Source organism: Aquila chrysaetos (assembly GCF_900496995.4).
Source record: "Aquila chrysaetos chrysaetos chromosome W unlocalized genomic scaffold, bAquChr1.4 W_unloc_5, whole genome shotgun sequence".
Lineage (NCBI taxonomy): Eukaryota > Metazoa > Chordata > Aves > Accipitriformes > Accipitridae > Aquila > Aquila chrysaetos.
In genome coordinates this window covers 1,187,630-1,206,916 of record NW_024470325.1, presented here as the reverse complement: position 1 = coordinate 1,206,916, position 19,287 = coordinate 1,187,630, and the positions used below count along the sequence as shown (strand labels likewise).

The 19,287-nt window shown below is 67.2% G+C and overlaps 3 protein-coding genes across 3 annotated transcripts; 1 reads left to right on the top strand and 2 right to left on the bottom strand.

The window, feature by feature from the left end:
- Positions 1 to 1,255: 1,255 nt before the first annotated feature.
- Positions 1,256 to 13,286, bottom strand: LOC115337604 (solute carrier family 12 member 6-like; the record flags this gene model as incomplete). Its single annotated transcript, XM_030005977.2, is given in 24 exon segments — positions 1,256 to 2,086; positions 3,012 to 3,145; positions 3,489 to 3,577; positions 3,862 to 3,951; positions 4,053 to 4,184; positions 4,994 to 5,148; positions 5,499 to 5,694; positions 7,250 to 7,418; positions 7,521 to 7,625; positions 7,715 to 7,834; positions 7,968 to 8,066; positions 8,170 to 8,273; positions 8,383 to 8,557; positions 9,259 to 9,316; positions 9,581 to 9,883; positions 10,105 to 10,227; positions 10,391 to 10,521; positions 10,729 to 10,829; positions 11,223 to 11,306; positions 11,308 to 11,354; positions 11,453 to 11,507; positions 11,930 to 12,076; positions 12,816 to 12,911; positions 13,002 to 13,286. Coding segments are annotated over 24 exon segments (3,084 nt in total), but the record flags the coding sequence as incomplete, so codon positions are not given.
- Positions 13,287 to 15,765: 2,479 nt separating this feature from the next.
- On the bottom strand, positions 15,766 to 16,177 carry NOP10 (NOP10 ribonucleoprotein). Its single transcript, XM_030005995.1, has 2 exons — positions 16,049 to 16,177; positions 15,766 to 15,967 (listed from the first exon to the last, which is right to left on the bottom strand). Exons 1-2 carry the CDS (start codon positions 16,100 to 16,102, stop codon positions 15,827 to 15,829), a joined length of 195 nt encoding a protein of 64 aa, XP_029861855.1. The 5' UTR covers positions 16,103 to 16,177; the 3' UTR covers positions 15,766 to 15,826.
- Positions 16,178 to 16,333: 156 nt separating this feature from the next.
- On the top strand, positions 16,334 to 19,287 carry CIDEB (cell death inducing DFFA like effector b). Its single transcript, XM_030005993.2, has 5 exons — positions 16,334 to 16,512; positions 17,133 to 17,256; positions 18,133 to 18,282; positions 18,586 to 18,782; positions 19,003 to 19,287. Exons 1-5 carry the CDS (start codon positions 16,391 to 16,393, stop codon positions 19,124 to 19,126), a joined length of 717 nt encoding a protein of 238 aa, XP_029861853.1. The 5' UTR covers positions 16,334 to 16,390; the 3' UTR covers positions 19,127 to 19,287.

Genomic DNA, 19,287 nt, shown 5'->3' with positions numbered 1-19,287 from the left:
CTGCTGCGGTCACCGACCCCACGCACGCACCGGCTGTGAGGGCCAGCCCAGCCAAAGCCGGGACCACCGCAGCCCACCGCAGCGGGGTCCTGCTCGGTGCCGCACCACCAGCCACCGCCTCCTGCCCGTCCTGCGACAGCTACGCAGCTGTCGGTCCCTTCAGCTGCAAAAATTGTCTTTCCAGCGTCCGTAAACCGTCCATCAAACATCTACCGCCGTCTCGGCCGGCCCCGTGGCTCCGGCTTCACCCATCGTGGTGGTCGCCCAGGCCAGGAGAGGCGACCCGGGGCCACCGAGGCCGGCTCCGGCGGGGACACGGCGGCACGCGTCCTGCCACGGGTGGAAGCGCGGGTTGCGGCACCTTCGAGGCATCTCCGCCGCCGCGTCCACGGCGCAAACCGCCGTGGGGTTTGACGTCGCAGCAAACTCCCTCCCCTGGCCTCTTCTCACGGTGGGGGGGGGGGGGGGCGAGTTGTCCACGGGCCACCGGCCCATCGGGGTGTCCCTACTCTGGTGACACCCCCCCCCTCCCCGATGGCAGCAGCGGCGTGTGGTTTGGGGGTCATACTTCAAGTGGTTGCTGGAGCTCGGGGACGGTGAAGCTTGCGGGGGGGGGGGCAAGGAAGGGGGTTCGGAGGGGATTTGGGGTGTCCCCCGTCCCCCCACGGCCGCCCCGCGTACCTGGGGTGCTCCCCTGCCGGGGGTGCTGCTCCGTGGCCGCCAGCCCACGCGCGTCCCCCGACAGTCGGCCCCGACGGTCCCCTGCAACGGTCAGCCCCGCGTCAGTCGTCCCCCAAGTCCGACCCGATGACAGTGTCGTGTCCCCCCGCCACGTCACCCGACAGTCGTCCCCCATGCTGGTCACCCCCCCCGCCGTGTCCCACCCCCCCGCGGTGCCGGCTGTTTGGCGCACTGGTGACGGTGACACCTTGTGTCCCCCCCTCATCCGTCCCCGTCCCCCCGCAGCGCTGGGGGTGCTGGAGCCGTGGGGTGCCGCAGGGGCCGCTGTTCCTGGGGGGCTGCTGCCCCCCCCCCCAAACATTCCTCAGCACCCCCAAGAATGCCCAGACGCCGGGGGGGGGGTGTGTGTGTGTGTCCCCCCACCGACCTCACCAGGGAGGGGGCCCGATCCCGTGACCCGCAGCAGTGCCCCCCCCCCCCCCCAATCGATAAAGGGTCTGGCGGGCTGGTGACAGCATTTTGGGGGGAATCCCGGGGGTTTTGGGACTCAGTCCAAGGAGGCACCAGGGCAGAGTGGAGCGGAAACTGTTTATTGGTGACGTGTACTGGGAGCACCAGGGCCCTACTGGGAACGCTGGGACCCATACTGGGACCACTGTGATTGCACTGGAGGTGCGCTGGGAGCCTTGGGGCCTATACTGGGAGCACTGGGCCCATACTGGGATTGTACTCGGGCAGCTGCAGCCCAGGCTGGCATTCTAGTGAGAGCACTGGGCCCCTACTGGAAACACTGGAGCTCCTAATGGGAACATTGGGGCTCATACTGGGATCTTACTTTAACTGTAGCTCAGGCTGGCATCATATTGGGAGCACTGGTGCTATACCGGGAGCGCTGGGGTCCATACTGGGATCTGACTCAGATGCGGCTCAGGCTGGGATCGTACTGGAGAGCACTGGTGCTATATTGGAAGCACTGGGCCCATACTGGGAGTGTGGCAGCCCACACTAGGATCGTGCTGGAAGAGCTGTGGCTCAGGCTGGCATCATACTGGGAGCACTGGGCCCATACTGGGATCGTGTTTGGAGAGCTGTGACCCAGACTGGCATTGTACTGGAAGCACAGGTGCTATACTGGGAGCGTTTGGTCCCATACCGGGATCATACTCAGACAGCTATGACCCAGACCGGCATCGTACTGGGAGCGTTGGGACCCGTACTGGGATCGTGCTTGAAGAGCTGCGGCTCAGGCTGGCATCGTACTGGGAGCGCTGGGCCCGTACTGGGCCGGTGCCGGGCGGTACTGGGCCGTACTGGTGCGCTCAGGGGCCGGGGGGGTCCCCGTCGCCCCCCCGCACCAGCAGCACCGGCCCCAGCCCCTCCGTCAGCACCTCCAGGAACTCCAGGTCTGACCCACGTCAAGGGCCTGACCCACGGCTGACCCACAAGTGCCCCCCCCCACTGCCCCACAACTGCCCCCCAATTCCCCCCCAATTCCGCCCCACAACTGCCCCATGTGCCCCACAACTGCCCCCCAACTCCCCCCCAACTGCCCCCCCATCTCCCAGCCACCCCAGAACTGCCCCCAATTTCCCCCAATCGACCCATAAGTCCCCTCCAACTGCCCCCCCCCCGCCCCAGTTCCCCCCATTTTGCCCCAGTCTTCCCCACAGTTTCCCCATTTTGGGCCTATTTTCAGTGGTTTACACCATTTTTGCCCAGTTTTGTCGCATTTCTCCCACTTCCGTCCCGGTTTTGCCCCCAGTTTCCCTGGTTTTGCTGTTTTCACAGAACCCCAGACTCTGCGTTTTGCCCATTTTGCCTCATTTTTGCCCTGGTTTGTGCCCCACTTTACCCCATCTTTCTCTTCCCCCCCCCCCTTTTTTTCTCCCCTTTTCTCCCCATTCCACTATTTTCCACCCAATTTTACCCCAGTTTGCCCATTTCCCCCGCTTGTGCCCCGCTCCCCCCCCCCTCCCCCCGTTTCTGTTTTTCCCATTTTTCCTGGCTTTCCCCCATTTTCACCACGTCTCCCTGTTCCGCCATTCGCTGTTTCTCCCCGCTTTCCGCATTTCCTCGCTCCACCCCATTCTCCCCATTTTTCCCCATTTTCCATTTCCCCTCTCTCTTTCCCATTTTTTCCCCCGTTTACCCTGTTTTTCCCCATTCCCCCCCCCCATTTCTCCCCCGTTTTTTCCCTGGTTTTCCCCGTTTCGCCCCAGTTTCCCTGCCTACCCCATTCCTTCCCCATTTCCCCCCATTCCTCCCAGTTCCCCCCCCCCCTTTTCTCTTCTTTCCCGTGTTTTTCCCCATTCCCCCTCCCCGCAGGATACAGTTGTCGAGGGGCCGGGGGGGCCGGGGGGGCGGCGGGGGGGGCAGGTCCAGCAGCACCAGCCGGGCCCCCCCCGAGCACCGTCCCACCGCCTCGTTCAGCCGCTCCGCCGCGTGCATGCGCCGCACGTTCCCCCTCCCAGCGACCACCAGTCACCACCAGTGCGCACCAGTACGGGCCGGTGCCCACCAGTGCCCACACCGCCCTCCCCAGCATCCCTCCCTGCCTCCCCCCGCCCCCCCCCCCGCCGCCTCCCAGTATATCCGCAAATCCCTTGCTCCCTCCCCGTATACACCAGTGCCTCCCAGCGAGTCCTGGTATGGCGCAGACCCTCCCCATGACTTGCAGCGTGGCCCACAGCCTCAAACCAGTATAGTCCAGTGCCGTCTCCATGACTCCCAGTATGATCCATAGCTCCCTCCCCAGCGCCTCCCAATGCCCGCCCCAAGTACATCCCAGTCCCCCCAGTGGCACTCACGGGCTGGGGCCCCGGCGGGGGGCACCTCTCTCCTCTTCCTCCTCCTCCTCCTCCCCGGCACTGGGGGCCTGCGACGGGGTGGGGCCTCCCTGTGACATCACTGGCAGTCACACGTGATGTCACACCTCACGACATCACCGCCTGCTGCGGCGCGTCGCCGCGCGTCACCGTGCCCCGGGGCGGGGGCTGGGGGGGCGCGTGACGTCACGCGACGCTGCGTGACGTCACGCCCCACGACGCTGCGTGACGTCACGCCCCACGACATCCCCCCCCCCCTTTGCCGCAGCGCGTCACCCCGCGTCGGCTGGGGGCACGCGGCGACCCCGGGGGCCCCCAACCTCTCCCCCCCGGCGCGGCGTCCCCGCGGCGTTACCTGCGCCTGCCGCATCTGCCGCAGCATCTGGGAGCGCTGCTCCATCATCAGCGTCCGCTCGTAGGTGTACGCCGAGACGTCGCTGTCGTGCTGCGGGAAAAGATGCAAGCGGTTTGTGGTTTTTTTGGGGGGGGGGACAGGACACGACACCCAAGCGTTTTTTTTTGGGGGGGGGGGTACCCAGGTCTCACCAGCTCGACGACGTGGGTCTGGGCGGGCAGCCCCCTCCGGCGGGCGACGGCCTCCAGCAGCCGCCGCAGCCGCACGCTGTTGTCCTCCAGCAACGCCACCGTGAACAGACGCACCCGGCACCCCCGCCAGGCCTGGGGCGACCCACGGCGACCCACGGCGACCCACGGCAAGACCCACACCGACCCACGGCACCCACACCGACCCACAGCGACCCACAGCACCCCACGGCGCCCGACCCACGGCGCCCGACCCACCGCACCCACAGTGCCCGTCCCACGGCACCCTGCGGTCCCCACGGCACCCCACAGCGCCTGCCCCACAGCACCCCAGAGCCCCCCCACAGCACCCACCCCTGCCCCCCGGCACCCCAGAGCCCCCCCACAGCACCCACCCCTGCCCCACGGCACCCCAGAGCCCCCCCACAGCACCCACCCCTGCCCCCCGGCACCCCAGAGCCCCCCCCCAGCACCCACCCCTGCCCCCCGGCACCCCAGAGCCCCCCCACAGCGCCCGTTGCTCCCAATAGCACCCACCCAACTCACAGCACCCCATAACCCCCCCCATAGTACCCATAGCCCCCCCAACACCCCTTAGTCCCCCCCCAGCACCCACCCTGGCCCCCCCCAGCACTCCCTAAGCCCCACAGCACCCACCCTGGCCCCCCCCCCAGCACCCCCCAACCCCACCACTCCCTCTCCTGCCCTATAGAACCCATAGCCCCCCCCAGCATTCCCCTGGACCGCCCTCAGCACCCCACAACCCCCCCACTCCCTCTCCTGCCCTATAGAACCCATAGCCCCCCCAGCACCCACCCTGGCCTCCCAAACACTCCCTACCCCCCCCCCCCGCAGCACCCCATAGTCCCCCCACTCCCTCTCCTGCCCTAAAGTACTCGTAGCCCCCCCAGCACCCCCCCCCGGCCCCCCCCAGCCCCACGTACGGGGTGCTGTCGCAGCAGCAGGGGCAGGAGGGTGAGCAGCCGCCCGTCGCCCACCACCCACCAGACGTCCAGGGTCCCCCCCGGTGCACCGGCCCCCAGCGGTCCCTTGGCCACCAGCAGCGCCCGGCCACCGGCCCCCGCCACCCGCAGCAGCTCTAGGGAGACAGTGGGGAAGGGCGGGGGGGGGGGGCTTGGGGGGGTGCAGACCCCCACGGCCCCCACCTCTGGGGAGAGGGTGAGGGGGGGTCCCAGCCCCTCAGGACCCCCAGGTTGCCTGTCCCCGCCACATCCACATCCCACCTTGTTCTCCCATGTCCCCACATCTGCCCCCCCGTCCCCTCCTGCCCCCCATGTCCCCCCCTTTCCCCCCTGTTCCCCTGTGTCTGTCCCCTGTTCCCCCACATCCCCCCCCCCTTCTCCCCACGCCTCCCCGCATCCCACCCCCACGTCCCCAAATTCGCCCGTATCCCCCTTCTTCCCCCCCACCGCGTCCCGCCCCCCGTACCGACAAATCTCCGGGCAGCCACGGGGTCGTGCCGCCGGCGCCAGCCGTGGGGCCAGCCCATCAGGACGGCGTTGGGGCGCAGGGCCCCCAGCCCGCAGCCCTGCACCAGTGCCGCCAGTCCCGGCCCCCGACCCGGTGCCACCAGCACCTGTACGAAGCCCCGCGCCCCCGCCCCGGCCAGCCCTGCCCGCAGCGCCTGGGGGGGGGGGGGGCGAGGGGAGAGAGCAGTCAGGGGCTGGGGGTGTCTCCCGGTGCGGGGAGGGGGGGGACACCCCACAGGGAGGCGGAGCTATGGGGAGACAAATCTCATACGGACCCCCCCACCCCAGGGACCCCAGCCTGCAGGGATCTGAATGTATAGGGACCCTGACCCATAGAGATGTGCTTCTACAGGCAGCCAGCCCCGTAGGGACCGTGACCCATAAAAAACCCACAGAAAACCAGCTCCGTAGGGATACTGATCCATAGGAACCGTGATCCATAAGATACTAGCTCCATAGGGACACAGATCCCATAGCAACCCACCTCCACAGGGACCCTGACCCATGGCGACACACACACATAGGCACCCAGCTCCGCAGCAACCATGACCCATAAGGACCGACACCCACAGAAAACCAGCTCCGTAGGGATACTGACTCATAGAGACCCTAATCCATAAGAGCCTAGCTCCGTAGGGACCACGATCTGTAGCGACCCACACCCACACAAAACCAGCTCCATAGACACCCTGACCCATAGGGACACAGCTCCCATAGGAACCCACCTCTATAGCGACCCTGACCCATAGGAACACGGTCCCATAGGAACCCAGCTCTGTAGCAACCGCGACCCGTAAGGACTCACACCCACAGAAAACCAGCTGCATAGGGACCCCGACCCATAAGAATCCAGCTCCACACCAACCCCAGCTCCAATAAGGAACCCAGTTCCATAGGGACCCTGACCCATAGGGACGCGCTCCCATAGGAACCATGATCAGTAGGGACCTCCAGCCACAGAAAACCACCTCCATAGGGACGCTGACCCATAGGGACCCTGACCCTTAACAACCTAGCTCCATAGGGATCCAGCTCCATAGAAACCCTGACCCATACGGACCCAGCTCCAGAGGGATCACAGTCTGTAGGGACCCACACTCACAGAAAACCAGCTCCATAGGGACCCTGACCCATAACAACGCAGCTCCATAGGGACCCTGACCCATAGGGACACAGCTCTGTAGGGACCATGATCCGTAGGGACCCGCGCCCACAGAAAACCAGCTCCATAGGGACCCTGACCCATAGCAACCCAGCTCCATAGGGACCCTGACCCATAGGGACACAGCTCCGTAGGAACCATGATCCGTAGGGACCCGCGCCCACAGAAAACAGCTCCATAGGGACCCTGACCCATAACAACGCAGCTCCATAGGGACCCTGACCCATAACAACTCAGCTCCCATAGAGACCCAGCTCCATAGGAACCCTGACCCATATGGACTCAGCTCCGTAGGGACCACAATCCATACAGGCCCACACCCACAGAAAACCAGCTCCATAGACACCCTGACACATAACAACCCAGCTCCGTAGGGACCCTGACCCGTAAAAACCCTGCTCCATAGGAACCGTGACCCACAAGAATCCAGCTCCACACCGACCCCAGCTCCCATAGGGACCCAGCTCTGTAGGGACCCACCTCCATAGGGACCCTGACCCATAGGGACCCAGCCCCACAGGGGCCACCCCGCCGGCGGGGACGCTGACCTGCTCGGCGGCGCGGGCGCGGGGCTGGTCCTGGGGCAGGTCCCCGGGGATGACGGAGCCGACGACCGTCAGCCCCTTCCCCGCCTGCAGCTGGGCGGCCAGGGCCAGCAACTGGGGCTGCGTCGCCCGCAGCTCCTCGTCCAGCTTCAGCAGCACCAGCAGCTGCGGCCTGCGAAGGCGAGGAAGGCGAGACAGGCGAATGCGCAGGTAGGCACGCATCTGGGACCCCGGCATCCGGGGGGGGGGGCTCCGCCGAGCGTGGGGTGCTCACCTCCAGCTGGGCGCGGGGGGCTGCCCGTCTTCCAGGCGCAGGAGGGCGAAGCGGGCAGCGCTGAGGGAGAGACCCCGCAGTCCTTCCCCCCACTCGCTCTGCGCCCTGCAAGGGAGAGGAGAGCAGCGGTAGGGCACCCCGGCATCCGAAAAGGGACCCCGACCCCCCGGGCGGGTGTGGGGACCCCCCCTCACCCGCGGTACTCCAGGTACTTGTAGGCGGTGGCACCGATACCCAAGGCCAGGAGAGCGCAGTACCAGCAGGTCACCAGCATCAGCCCCAGGCACAGCCCCGCTCCCGCCAGCGACACCCCCCTGCGGGGAACACGGGCGTCGGACGGCGGGGACCCCCGGCATCCGGGGGGGGGACACCCCGGCATCCCCGGGGGGACCCCGGTGTCCGGGTTGGAGCGGGCTGCGGGGCGGAGGGGGGTCCCGCGGGTCTTACCAGTGGTAGAGGCGGCAGCGGGGGCTCCAGCCGGGGGTGGGCAACAGCCCCTGCAGGGCGCAGGCCAGGTTGAGCCCCAGGTAAGACGTCAGCCAGAACCTGTGACGAAGAGGGGGGGGGGGGAGGAAGGAGGGCGTCGTCACCGCGTCGCCGCCGTCGCCTCGGCTCTCGGAGGCTGCGACGTCAGGGCTTGTCACCGCACACGGAGAGGACGGGCGCCAGCAGGTCGAGGGAGCCGAGGAGGACGCCCAGCTCGGCCACCGCCGCCGTCGCCGCCAGCGGCCAGAGCCGACCCCGACCCAGCGCCTGCGGGGGGGCGGGGGGTGGGGGGACGACAGAGAAAAAGATAAGGGCACGGTGCCGCGATGGCGGGGGACGGGGGACACGCACGCACACACGCACGTGGGGCACTCACGTGGGGCAGGGGCAGGGCACGGGTCCGGGCCAGCCCCCGCAGCAGCCGGCTGCCCCCCAGCAGCGCCTGCAGCCCGGCCCCCGCCGCCGACAACAGGGCCCCGGCCAGCGGCACCCACGGGGACGGCCACGAGGCCGCCCCCGCCACCGGCGTCCCACGCAGAGACCCGCCGAACCTGGGGGGACGGAGGTGTCACAATCTTCGGGGGACCCCCCCGAAGACATCGAGGGTCTCCCTAGGGACGCCAGTGACCTCCCGCAGGGGATGCCGCTGGGACATTGGGGACCCCCATAGGGGCGCTGGGGACCCTCTGGGGACCCCCTAGGGACAGCATTTGGACACTGGGGACCCCCTCGGGGGCACGGGAGACGGCACGGGGACATCGGGGACATCCCTGGAAACACTGGGGACGCTCTTAGGGATATACTGGACTCGCTGGAGACACCACCAGGACATAGGGGACCTCCCCAAGGCCGGCAAAGAAACACTGGGGACGCCGCGGGGACACCCCAAGGACACCAGTAAGACATAAGGAACTGTATGGGGACACCACTGGGACGCTGCAGGACTCGCTAGGGATACCAGGGACCCCCCCGAGGACACTAGGGACACCATTGGGACATTAAGGACTCCCTGGGTACACTGGGAACCCCCTCCAACAACACCAGTGGGACACAAGAAACTGACTGGGGACACCACTGGGATGCTGCAGGACCTCCCTAGGGATACCAGGGACACCCCTGGGGACACCAGGAGGGCCAGGGACACCACTGGGACGCTGCAGGACCCCTCTAGGGATAGCAAGGACTCCCTCTGGGGACACCAGGATTCCTGGGGACACCACTGGGACACTACGGACCCGCCGGGGACACTCACTTGTCACGCAGCAGCTGCCCCTCGACGGAAGCCCCCAGCAGCAGGGCCGCGCTCAGGTCTGCACTGTCAAGGAAACACCCCCCCAAAACCAGGCACCCCCACCCCAAAACGGGGTGACCCCCCCTTCCGAGTGACCCTCCCCAACCACCCCACACAGGGGGGTCACCGCCTCCCCAAACCCCCTGCCGTTCCCCCACACAGCCCTCCTCCCTCCAGACCCTCCCCTTTCTCAAGAAGAATGCCAATTTCAGGGTGCCCCCCCACAAATCCCTCGCCTCCCCCTGGATTTCAGTGTCCCCCCCGTAAATCGTGCAGCGGATGCAACCCAGGGCGGTGACCAGGGCAGGCCCCCAGGCTCCCGGCCGGGACGGAGCGGGCGACGTCACGGAGCTCCCCGGAGCGGCTGCAGCCCCACAGCACCCCTGCCCCCGGGACGCTTGGGTCTGGGTGTCGTCGTTGCCCCCCCCATCCCGTCTCTCCCCAGGGTCCCACCCGCAGCCCCCCTGGATCCACCCCACCCTGGGGGGGCCCCCCCAGAGATACCTGCGTCCTCTTTCAGGGTCCCTCCCGAACACCCGGGTCCCCTCCCACACGCTTGGGTCCCCCGCCAGGACGTTGGGGTCCCCTCCTTGGACCCCCGGGTGTCCCCCACCCTGCACATGTCCCCCTCCCGGATGCCAGGGTCCCCTCCTTGCGCCCCTGGGTGTGTCCCCCCCCCTCACCACGCCCATGTCCCCTCCCCGACGCCTGGGTTTGCCCAAAACGCGTCCCTTCCCAAACACCGGGGGGGGTGGGGGGTGGGGGGGGGGTGTCCCCCCCCCCCACGGCCGGGGTCCCCGCGCTCACCCGAGGCGGTGGGCAGGCTCAGCCCCAGCAGGACCCCGAAGGAGGAGTCATCGTCGTCATCATCCTCGGCCCCGCCCGGCCCCACCCCCAGCCCCGGCTCGGGGGGGCGGGGCCACAAGTTCTCTGTGGGGTGGGGAGCAGGGTGGGGCACGCCCGGGTCCCTCCCCCCCGCCCACACCCCCCCCCCCCCGCCCCGATCTCCCGTACCCTTGAGGCGTGCCCCCACGTCACCCCACAGCCTTGCCACGCCCTTGCCACGCCCCACGCCCCGCCCGTATCGACTCACGCGCCAGCAGGCGTGCGCTGGGCCCCGGGAAGGCCGGACGCGCCTCCGGGGTGTCGTTGCCCCCCGCGCCGGGGGGCCGGGCCGTGGGGCAGGGCTGGAGGCGGCCGCCGGGCTGGGCGGGCAGGCAGAGCCTGCGAGGGGAGAAGACCGTCAGTGCCTCATTAGCATGTCATTTGCATACGGAGAGAAGGAAGAGCAAGGCTAACTCACGCATGCGGGGCCCCCCCCCGGCAGGGCGGCGCGCAGGGCCCCCGCCTGCAGCCCCAGCAGGGCCAGCAGCAGCCCGGCGGGGCCCAGGGGGGCGGCGCGGGCGGCGGGGGGGGGCAGCGGCCCCCAGCCCCAGCAGCCCCAGCAGCCCCGCCCCATAGCCACGCCCGTTGTTCAGCCGGCCCCCGCGGCCCCGCCCCGGCAGGACGGCCGCCTGGGGGGCCACGTACACCTGCGGAGAGAGGGGTGAGGCACCCGTGCCCCGCCCTCGCCCGCCCAGTCCCGCCCACCGGGCCACACCCCAGCTGCCCTGGCCCGGGAGGCCCCGCCCCCTTCAAGACGGCCACACCCCCAATACTCCTCCCTCCCCAGTGGCCCTGGCTGAGGAAGCCCCACCCCACCATTATCAGGCCCCGCCCTTTCCCCAGGAGGCCCCACCCACCACCCCCAGGCAGCCCCTCCCCTGAGGCCCCGCCCCCACTTCACCACACCCTCCCCTGTGGCCCCGCCCCCCCCAGCTCTCCCCTCTCCCCCAGGCCCTCACCCCACTTCTGCCAGGGCCCGGCCCCGCCCCCCTCCCTGCCCGGCCCCGCCCTGCCCCACCCCTTAAAGGGCCCCGACCCACCAGCAGGATCTCGGCGGCCCCCAGGGCGGCGGCGGCGGCGGCGAAGGCGGCGCTGAGGAAGGCGCAGAGCCCCACGGCCCCCCCCCGCCTCGGGGCCCAGCGCCCCCGACAGCAGCCCCAGGGGGCAGCCCCCTGCCACGCCCACCCATGATGTCAGCAGGGGGGGCGGGGCAGGGGGCCACCCCCACGCTCCCTGCCCCCCCCCCGCCCCCCCCCCCGCCCGCACTAACCAGGGTCGAGGCCGTTGGTGGCGATGGCGCTCAGGGACACGGCGGTCAGCACGGTCTGAGGGGGGAGGAGACGTGACCCCTGACCCCCGTGACCCCTGACCCCGTGACCCCTCCCCTGTACCACCGAGCGCGACCCCTGCTTGACCCCAGGCCAGACCTGCGACCCCACCACGTGACCCCCGACCCTCCGCGCAACCCCAGGCGTGACCCCTCAACCAGACGCGACCCCCGGTCCCGGGGGTAGCCCTGGGGCACGACCTCTGACCCCACCAGTGACCCCATCCGTGACCCCTGACCCCAAACGTGACCGCGGCGCTCCACCGCCGACCCCAGCCGTGACCCCACGTGCGATCCCCCGACCCCAGGCCACGACCCCCCTCCCGCAACGCCCCGGGGGCACCCCCCCCGTCCCCCGTGACCCCAGGCCGTCAACCTCCGACCCCCGGCCCGTGACCTCCGACCCCCGGCCCCACTCACGCAGGCTCCGAGCAGGAGGCCGATGGCGGAGACCTGCAGGACCCCTCCGGTGCCGACCACCCAGGGCAGCCGCAGCACCAGCACCAGCCCCAGCAGCGTCTGCAGGGACGGCCCCGCCACCCCCCGCAGCGTCCCCAAAAGCCGCCGCTGCGCCCGGCCAGGGGGGTCCCCGTCACGGCCGGACCCGTGGCTGGGGGGGGGGGGGGGGGGGTCTGCCCTCACGGGCGCCGGGGTCCCTTCCCTGGAAGCCAGGGTCCCCTCCCCAAATGCCGGGGTCCCCTGACCCCCTCCTCATCCCCCTCCCGAACGCTGGGGTCTCCTCCCCGGATGCCTGGGTCCCCCCACCAATTGCCAGGGTCCCCTCCCTGGACACAGGGGTCCCTCCTGTGGACACTGGGGTCCCCTCCCCAAATGCCAGGGACCCCTGACGCTTTCCTCATCCCCCTCCCAGACACCTGGGTCCCCTCCCCAGCCACAGGGGTCCCTTCCCCAAACACCACGGTCCCCTGAACCCCTTCTTCATCCCCCTCACCCCTTTGTCATCCCCGTCCCCAGATGCTGGAGTCCCCTCCCCGGACACAGGGGTCCCCTCCTCAAACGCCGGGGTCCCTTCCCCGAACACCAGGGTCCCCTGAACCCCTTCGTCATCCCCCTGACCCCTTCCTCATCCCCCTCACCCCTTCCTCATCCCCGTCCCCAGATGCTGGGGTCCCCTCCCCGGACATCAGGGTCCCCCGAACCCCTTCGTCATCCCCCTGACCCCTTCCTCATCCCCGTCCCCAAATGCCAGGGTCCCCTCCCCGGACACAGGGGTCCCTCCCATGGACACCGGGGTCCCCTGACCCCTTCCTCATCCCCCCCGACCCCTTCCTCATCCTCTCCTCACCGGGACACGTCCATCGTCGCTGTCGGGGCTGAGGGCGCTGTACGGGGCGATGCGGCGCAGGAGGGCGGGGACGCGGGGGCGGGTGGCCAGCTCCTCCTGCGGGGAAAGGGGTGGGTGGGCAGGCGCTAACGAGGGGGCCCCTAACGAGGAGGGGGCCCCTAACGAGGAGGGGGGCCAAGGCCTCACCTCGAAGAGCGCCAGGTTCCTGTCGCAGGCCAGGCCGGCCTCCGGGGGGGCGGGGCAGGCTGAGGTCCCGCCCCCCGGCCCCGCCCTGCCCCTCCCGTGGGCGGGGCCGTGGGGAGGGGGCGTGGTCTCCTCGCTGGGGCTGGGGCTGGTGTCGGAGGGGGGGGGGCCGGGAGCTGGAGGGGGAGGGGGGCTCGGGGCTGCTCTCGGAGGGCTCCGCCCCCCCGCGCCAGGACCTCGCCCCCAGCCCCGCCCCCGACATGGTGACGTCACCCCGGGGCGGTGAGGTCAGCAGCAGCCGGGCGATGAGGTCAGCGACACCTGAGAGGAGACAGAGAGGATGACGCGGAAAACGCCCAGACGGCCTGATGGCGTTCTGGGGGAAAAGCAGAGAGTCAGGGGGGCAAATGGGGGTTTGGGTGCCAAAACGGGCATTTTGGGGGGAAAAACCAACCGTTCTGCGGGCAAAATAGAGCTTTTTTTTGCGGGAAAAAGGTGATTTGGGGGGGACAAATAACCACATTCTGGGAAGAAACAAGCATCTTAGAGAAAACATAGTCATTTCAACAAGCGATGTCGGCATTCTTTGCAAATAAAAGCGTTTAGTAGGGAAACGGGCGCTTGAGAGAGAAACAGGCTTTCTTGCGCAAAGAAAAGGGCATTTGGGGGGGAGAAATACCCATTTCCAGGGGGAAATAGCCTTTTTTTCCAGAAAGAAAAGCAATTTGGGAAGGAAAAACAATTTTAGGAAGAAAATAACCATCTGGGGTAAGGGAAACGGCTATTTTAGAGAACAAAGTTGCCATTTTAGGGCCAAGTCATCTGTTTTTATGAGAAAATTCCCACTTTCTGCTGACAAAAGCTATTTTGAGGGGAAATATCAAAGCTAAGAAAAGACAAGCATTTTTTGCAACAAAAAAAGTTTTTTAAAAGGGAAATGAACCATAGGTAGGAAGAAAGTAACCATTTTGGGGGTAAACCATGTGTTTTGGGCGAAACAGACATTTTGGGGGCAACATATGTGCTGTTTCTGGCAAATTATCTGGGGGAAAGTAGCCATTTGGGGGGGAACAGCCCTTCTGGGGCGAAACCAAGACTTTGCTGCAGAGTCCGCCATTCTGGCATAGAATCCACCACTTTGGGGGATAAAATACGCATTTTTCTGAAAAAAACACATTTTAGGAGGAAGACACCCGTTTTTGGAGAAAAAAAATACCACTTTGGGGGAAAAAAATGCCATTTTTTGGAAAAATCCACCGTTTTGGGAGAGAAACAGCCAGTTTGTGACAGACACCCCTGTTGCACACCACGTCAGCACAGGGGCTATCACTTTCTGGAAAAAAAAGGCGCTTTGGGGAAAAAGAGCCACTTTGAAAAGAAAAAAACAATTTATGGCAAAACAAAAGTTGTTTGGGGACAAAAAACGCCATCTGAAGAGACGAATGGCTGATTTGCGGCAGAAATCAATACCTTGCGGCAAAATTCTGCGTTTTAGTGCAAAATCTACCACTTTGAGGGGGAAAAAAAGAGTTTTTGAGGGGAAAAAAAGCCATTTTGGGGGAAGGAAGCTCCCACTCTGGGGGGTCAAAAACCACATTGCAGGAAAAATACTCACCTTGCTGGAAAAAAAGCAATCCTGCAGGGAAAAAATGGTCATTTTTGGAAAAAAGCCACCACTTTGTAGCACAAGTGAAGCATTTGTGGCAGAAACTACCAATTCGGTGCTGAATTGGTCACTTTGGTGGGGAAAAACTGCTGCTTTGAGGGAAAACCTGACACTCTGAGGGGAAAAACCTGACGCTTTGGGGCGAAAAAATGACGCTCAGAGGGGAAAAACCTGGCGCTTTGGAGGGAAAAAACAACACTCTGAGGGGAAAAACCTGACGTTTTGGGGGGAAACCTGCCCTTTTCGCAGCAGCAGATCCCTTTGGGGCAGCCCGACCAGCCAGGGGTGTCCCAGGCTGCTGTTTTGGGCTGAAAACAGGGCGTTTTGGACGGTCACTCTCCCCGACCCACCTCCTGAGGAAACAACCCCCCTCCGGGGGCTGCCACCACCGGCACCCGGCGGGGGGGGGATCACAGCCACCGTTCTGAGGCCAAACCCCCCGCCGAGGAGCTCGACTAACCCATTTTTGGGGCCGAACTCCCCCTTTTCGGGCCAATGCCGATCCACACCACCCCCCCAGAGACACCAGTCCGTCCGTCCCCCGCCCCGAACCCACCGTTTCGGGCCCAAACCCTGCCATTCCTGGGCTCCCCGGGGGGGATCTCCCCCCTCCCCTTCCCCATCATTTTGGGGCTAAAACCCGCCGCCCCGGGGCCGCTCGCGAAAAAGGCGGGAACGACCGTCACGCGCCGTACCTGAGGGGGTGGGGGGGGGGGAGGAGGGAGGGAGGGGCGGGCGCGCGCGCCCACCGCCGCCGCCGGGTGACGTCCCGCCGCCGCCGCCACGCCCCCTCCGCTGCCGCAGGGGCGGGGTGCCGCAGGGGCGGGGCTGAGGCTGGGGTGGGCGGGGACTAGAGTGGGAGGTGCCCAAAGAGATGGGGGGCGAAGTTTTGCGGGGGGGTGGGCGGGGCTGGGACAGCGAGGGCGGGGCCTAGAAGAGGGGAGGGGTTGGGAGAGCGCCGGGGGGCGTGGCTTTCAAGGCGGGGGCGGCGCTCACCCGCGGGCAGGAAGGGGATGAGGGCGGGGCTTGGGGGAGGGGCGCGGCCATGCGAGTTTCTCCCCCCCCCCCCCGCCCGCCTTGCCCCCACACCACACGGAGCCGTTTCCATCTCATCGGTTTATTCCGCGGCCGGGGCCGGGTCTCGGGGTCTCGGCCTCCTCCCTCAGAGGAGCGGCCGTGCCCGCTGGGTGGGCAGGACGCCGAACCGCCGCTTCAGGGCCAGGCGGTGCCGGGAGAACTTGTCGTCGGGAGAAAAACGGGCCGGGTGGGCCGAACGGGTGGGCTGCCCGGCCGGGGACACCTTCTGCGGGGAGGGAAGGGGAAGGGTGAGGCCGGACCGGGACCCCCGGAACCCTCCCGGAGCCTCCCGGAGCCTCCCCGGTACCTTCAGGGTGTAGACGCGCTCGCCGCGCTCGTCGCTGTAGCACTGCAGGAACATGGCGCCTCCGCTGCTGCCGCCGCCGCCGCCGCCGCCGCGCAGAGCACCACGGGAAGGGGGCGGGGCATCACGGGAAAAGGGGCTGGCTGGGCGCCGCGGGGGGCGTGGCCTCGGTGGGCTCTGGGCGCCGAGGGGGCGTGGCCTCGGTGGGCTCTGAGGCGCGGGGGACGATGGGAAATGTAGTCCTGAGGGGGGGGGGCGCCGGGTTAGGCCCAGGCGTTCAGGGGAGACACACACACACACACAGACGACCCCCAGGCGTCCGTGGCGCCGTTAACGGAGCTGCCGATGTCGGTTGATGGATTTTATCGGGGTCCCTCCCCGCCAGCAGCTCCGCCCTGTGAACTTTGGACTTTGACCCCCCCCCCCCCCGGACGCCTGAGGCCCCATCCCGGGATGGACGTGCTGCGGTGAGGCGGCCGGGGTGCCTGGGACAGGGTGTGGGGGGTCACTAAGTCGGATGTGGGGGCCATTAGGGCCACCAGGTTGGATGTGGGGGCCACCGGGCTGGATGTGGGGGGCCATTAGGGCCACCTGGTTGGATGTGGGGGCCACCGGGCTGGATGTGGGGGGCCATTAGGGCCACCTGGTTGGAAGTGGGGGCCATTGGGGCCACCCAGTTGGATGTGGGGGCCACCCGGTTGGAAGTAGGGGCCATTAGGGCCACCAGGTTGGATGTGGGGGGCCGTGGGGGCCACCAGGTTGCATGTTGGGGCCACCAGGTAAGAAGCAGGGGCTGCCATGTTGGATGTGGGGGGCCATTGGGGCCACCAGGTTAGAAGTGGGGGGCCACCAGGTTGGATGTGGGGGCCACCAGGTTGGATGTGGGGGGCCATTGGGGCCACCAGGTTGAATGTGGGGGCTGCCATGTTGGATGTGGGGGGGGGCCATTGGGGCCACCGGGTTGGACGTGGGGGCCACCGGGTTGCGGGCAGGGGACGGGGGGGGGGGGGGGGACCAGGTTGAAGGCTGGGGGACACGGCGGGGGGCGCCGGGGGCTGCCGGGTGAAGGGCACGGCCGTGTCCCCAGGGCGGTGGCCCGCCGGGCCTGGGCCCCCCCGGCCCCGCAGCCGCGACCCTTCTGGGTGTGCGACCGGCGCCGGGGGCGGCCCCGGGGGCTGGTGGCCGCCAGCCTGGAGGAGCTGCGGGAGCAGGTGAGGGGCTGCGACCTCCCCCCGGGACCCCCACACCCCCCGAGACCCCTCATTGCCCCCGGGACCCCCCCCCCCCCGTTGCCCCCCCAGTTACCCTCAAGGGTATGAACTGCCCCCGGGATGCACTATAATTACCCCGGGACCGCCAAATTGCCTTTAGTCCCCCCCCCCAAGTGCTCCTGGGACCCCCATAAATTACCTCAAAGCTTCCTAGTAGTCCCTAAACTATCCTTAATTGCTCTCGGGAGCCCCCCAATTGCCCCCGCGACCCTCAAATTGCCCCCAAGGGTGCCTAATCGCCCCTGGGACCACCCCCCCCCTTCCTCTTTGGGTTCTGTAATTACCCCGGCTGTTTTCTAATTGTTTCTAGGCTTTTCTTAATTGTACTTTGGACTGCACTAAATTACCCTCATGGTCTTTAATTTCCACTCAGAAACCCCTCCCCCCCCCCAGTTGCCCCTGGGATTCCCACATTGCCCCCAAAAGTATCTTAACCGCCCCTTGGGAGCCCCCCAATCTTTCTAATTGTCCCCGTGGGTATGTAATTGCCCTCAGGATGCTCCTGTGACCCCGAAACTACCCCCGACGCTTTCCAACGGCCTCTAAACTCTCCTGAACGGCTCCTGCAAACCCCCCCTCATGCTCCCCACAGCCTGTAATTACCCCCCCAAACTCCCCTGATTGCCACCCTTGACCCCTAATTACCGCCCGGGATCCCCTTAATGACTCCTGGCGCCGTCCCCCCTCCCGCCCCAGTTATCCCCGAGACATCCCAATCACCCTGACAGCCTCTAATTGCCCCCGGATCCCCCCCTACTGCACCCCTGGGTCCCCTAAACTGCCCCTGGACCCCCTTAATTACCCCACCCGGGGCAGGCGGGAGAGGCGCTGAGCCTGGGGCCGCTTGTGACGCTGGTGCTGGCAGAGGATGGGACAGCGGTGGAGACAGAGGGGTTTTTTGGGGCGCTGGCACCCCATACCCCCCTCATGGCCCTGGCGCCAGGGCAGCACTGGGAGCCTCCCAAGGTGAGACCCCAAATACCCCCGGCGGCCCCCCCAATATTTTTTCTCAGTCCTTTGTATCTCCTATAACTCATTTCGGATCCTCCAATACACACCCAGTTGCCCACCGGGACCACCCCAAAACTTCTCTGCTCCTTCTTAGGGCCACCTAATTGCTCCACGACCCCCCCCCCAGATCCCTTAGGAGCCCCAAATCCCCCTAAGGAACCCTAAAGACCCCCCCAAGATTCCCCATTGCTCCCCAATAACACCCCCCAAGCCCCTCTAATTGCCCCCAACCCCTTTTCCACGCCCCCCCCCTCCCAGGCCAGGTTGTTCAGGGAGCACTGGGAGCCTGACCCCCCCCAGGAACGGGGCTCCCGCCCTGGGGCCGAGGTGGCCCGGGTGACGGTGGCCCTGACCAAGGCGAATCCCCACGACCTGGTGGGGCAGCTGCGGGTGACGGCGGCCGTCAGGGGCCTCCGCTGCGACGTGGGGGGGCTCGGCCCCGAGCGGCTCCTGAGGTACGTGGGGCGGGGGGGGGGGTGTCCTGACCCGTGGGGAGCCCCCCCGTGGGTGACCTTCCTACCCACGGGGGTGCAGATGTTGGCAGGAGAAGATCTTGCCCCCCACCTCCTCCGGGGTCTTCTCCTGCCCCATAGACACCCCCCGGGGGCAGAAACTGGGGAAACCACCGTGGGGGCAACTCTGAGCCCCGTTTCTGCACCACCACCCCCCCCTCAGGGAGCTGCTGCGGCTGCTGGCGGCCATGACACGCGCCGTGGGGCAGAGCCTCCTGGGCCTCTCCGCCGCTCTCCGCCGTCTGCTCGACGGCGCTTCGCCCCACAGAGTGACCTACAACCGCTAAACCCCGCCTCCTGCCTCAGAACCCCGCCCCTTTCCCCTTCTAACCCCGCCCCTTTCCCCTTCTAACCCCGCCCCTTTCCCCTTCTAACCCCGCCCCTTTCCCCTTCTAACCCCGCCCCTTTCCCCTTCTAACCCCAATAAAAGGCTGACAGAGCGTTGGAA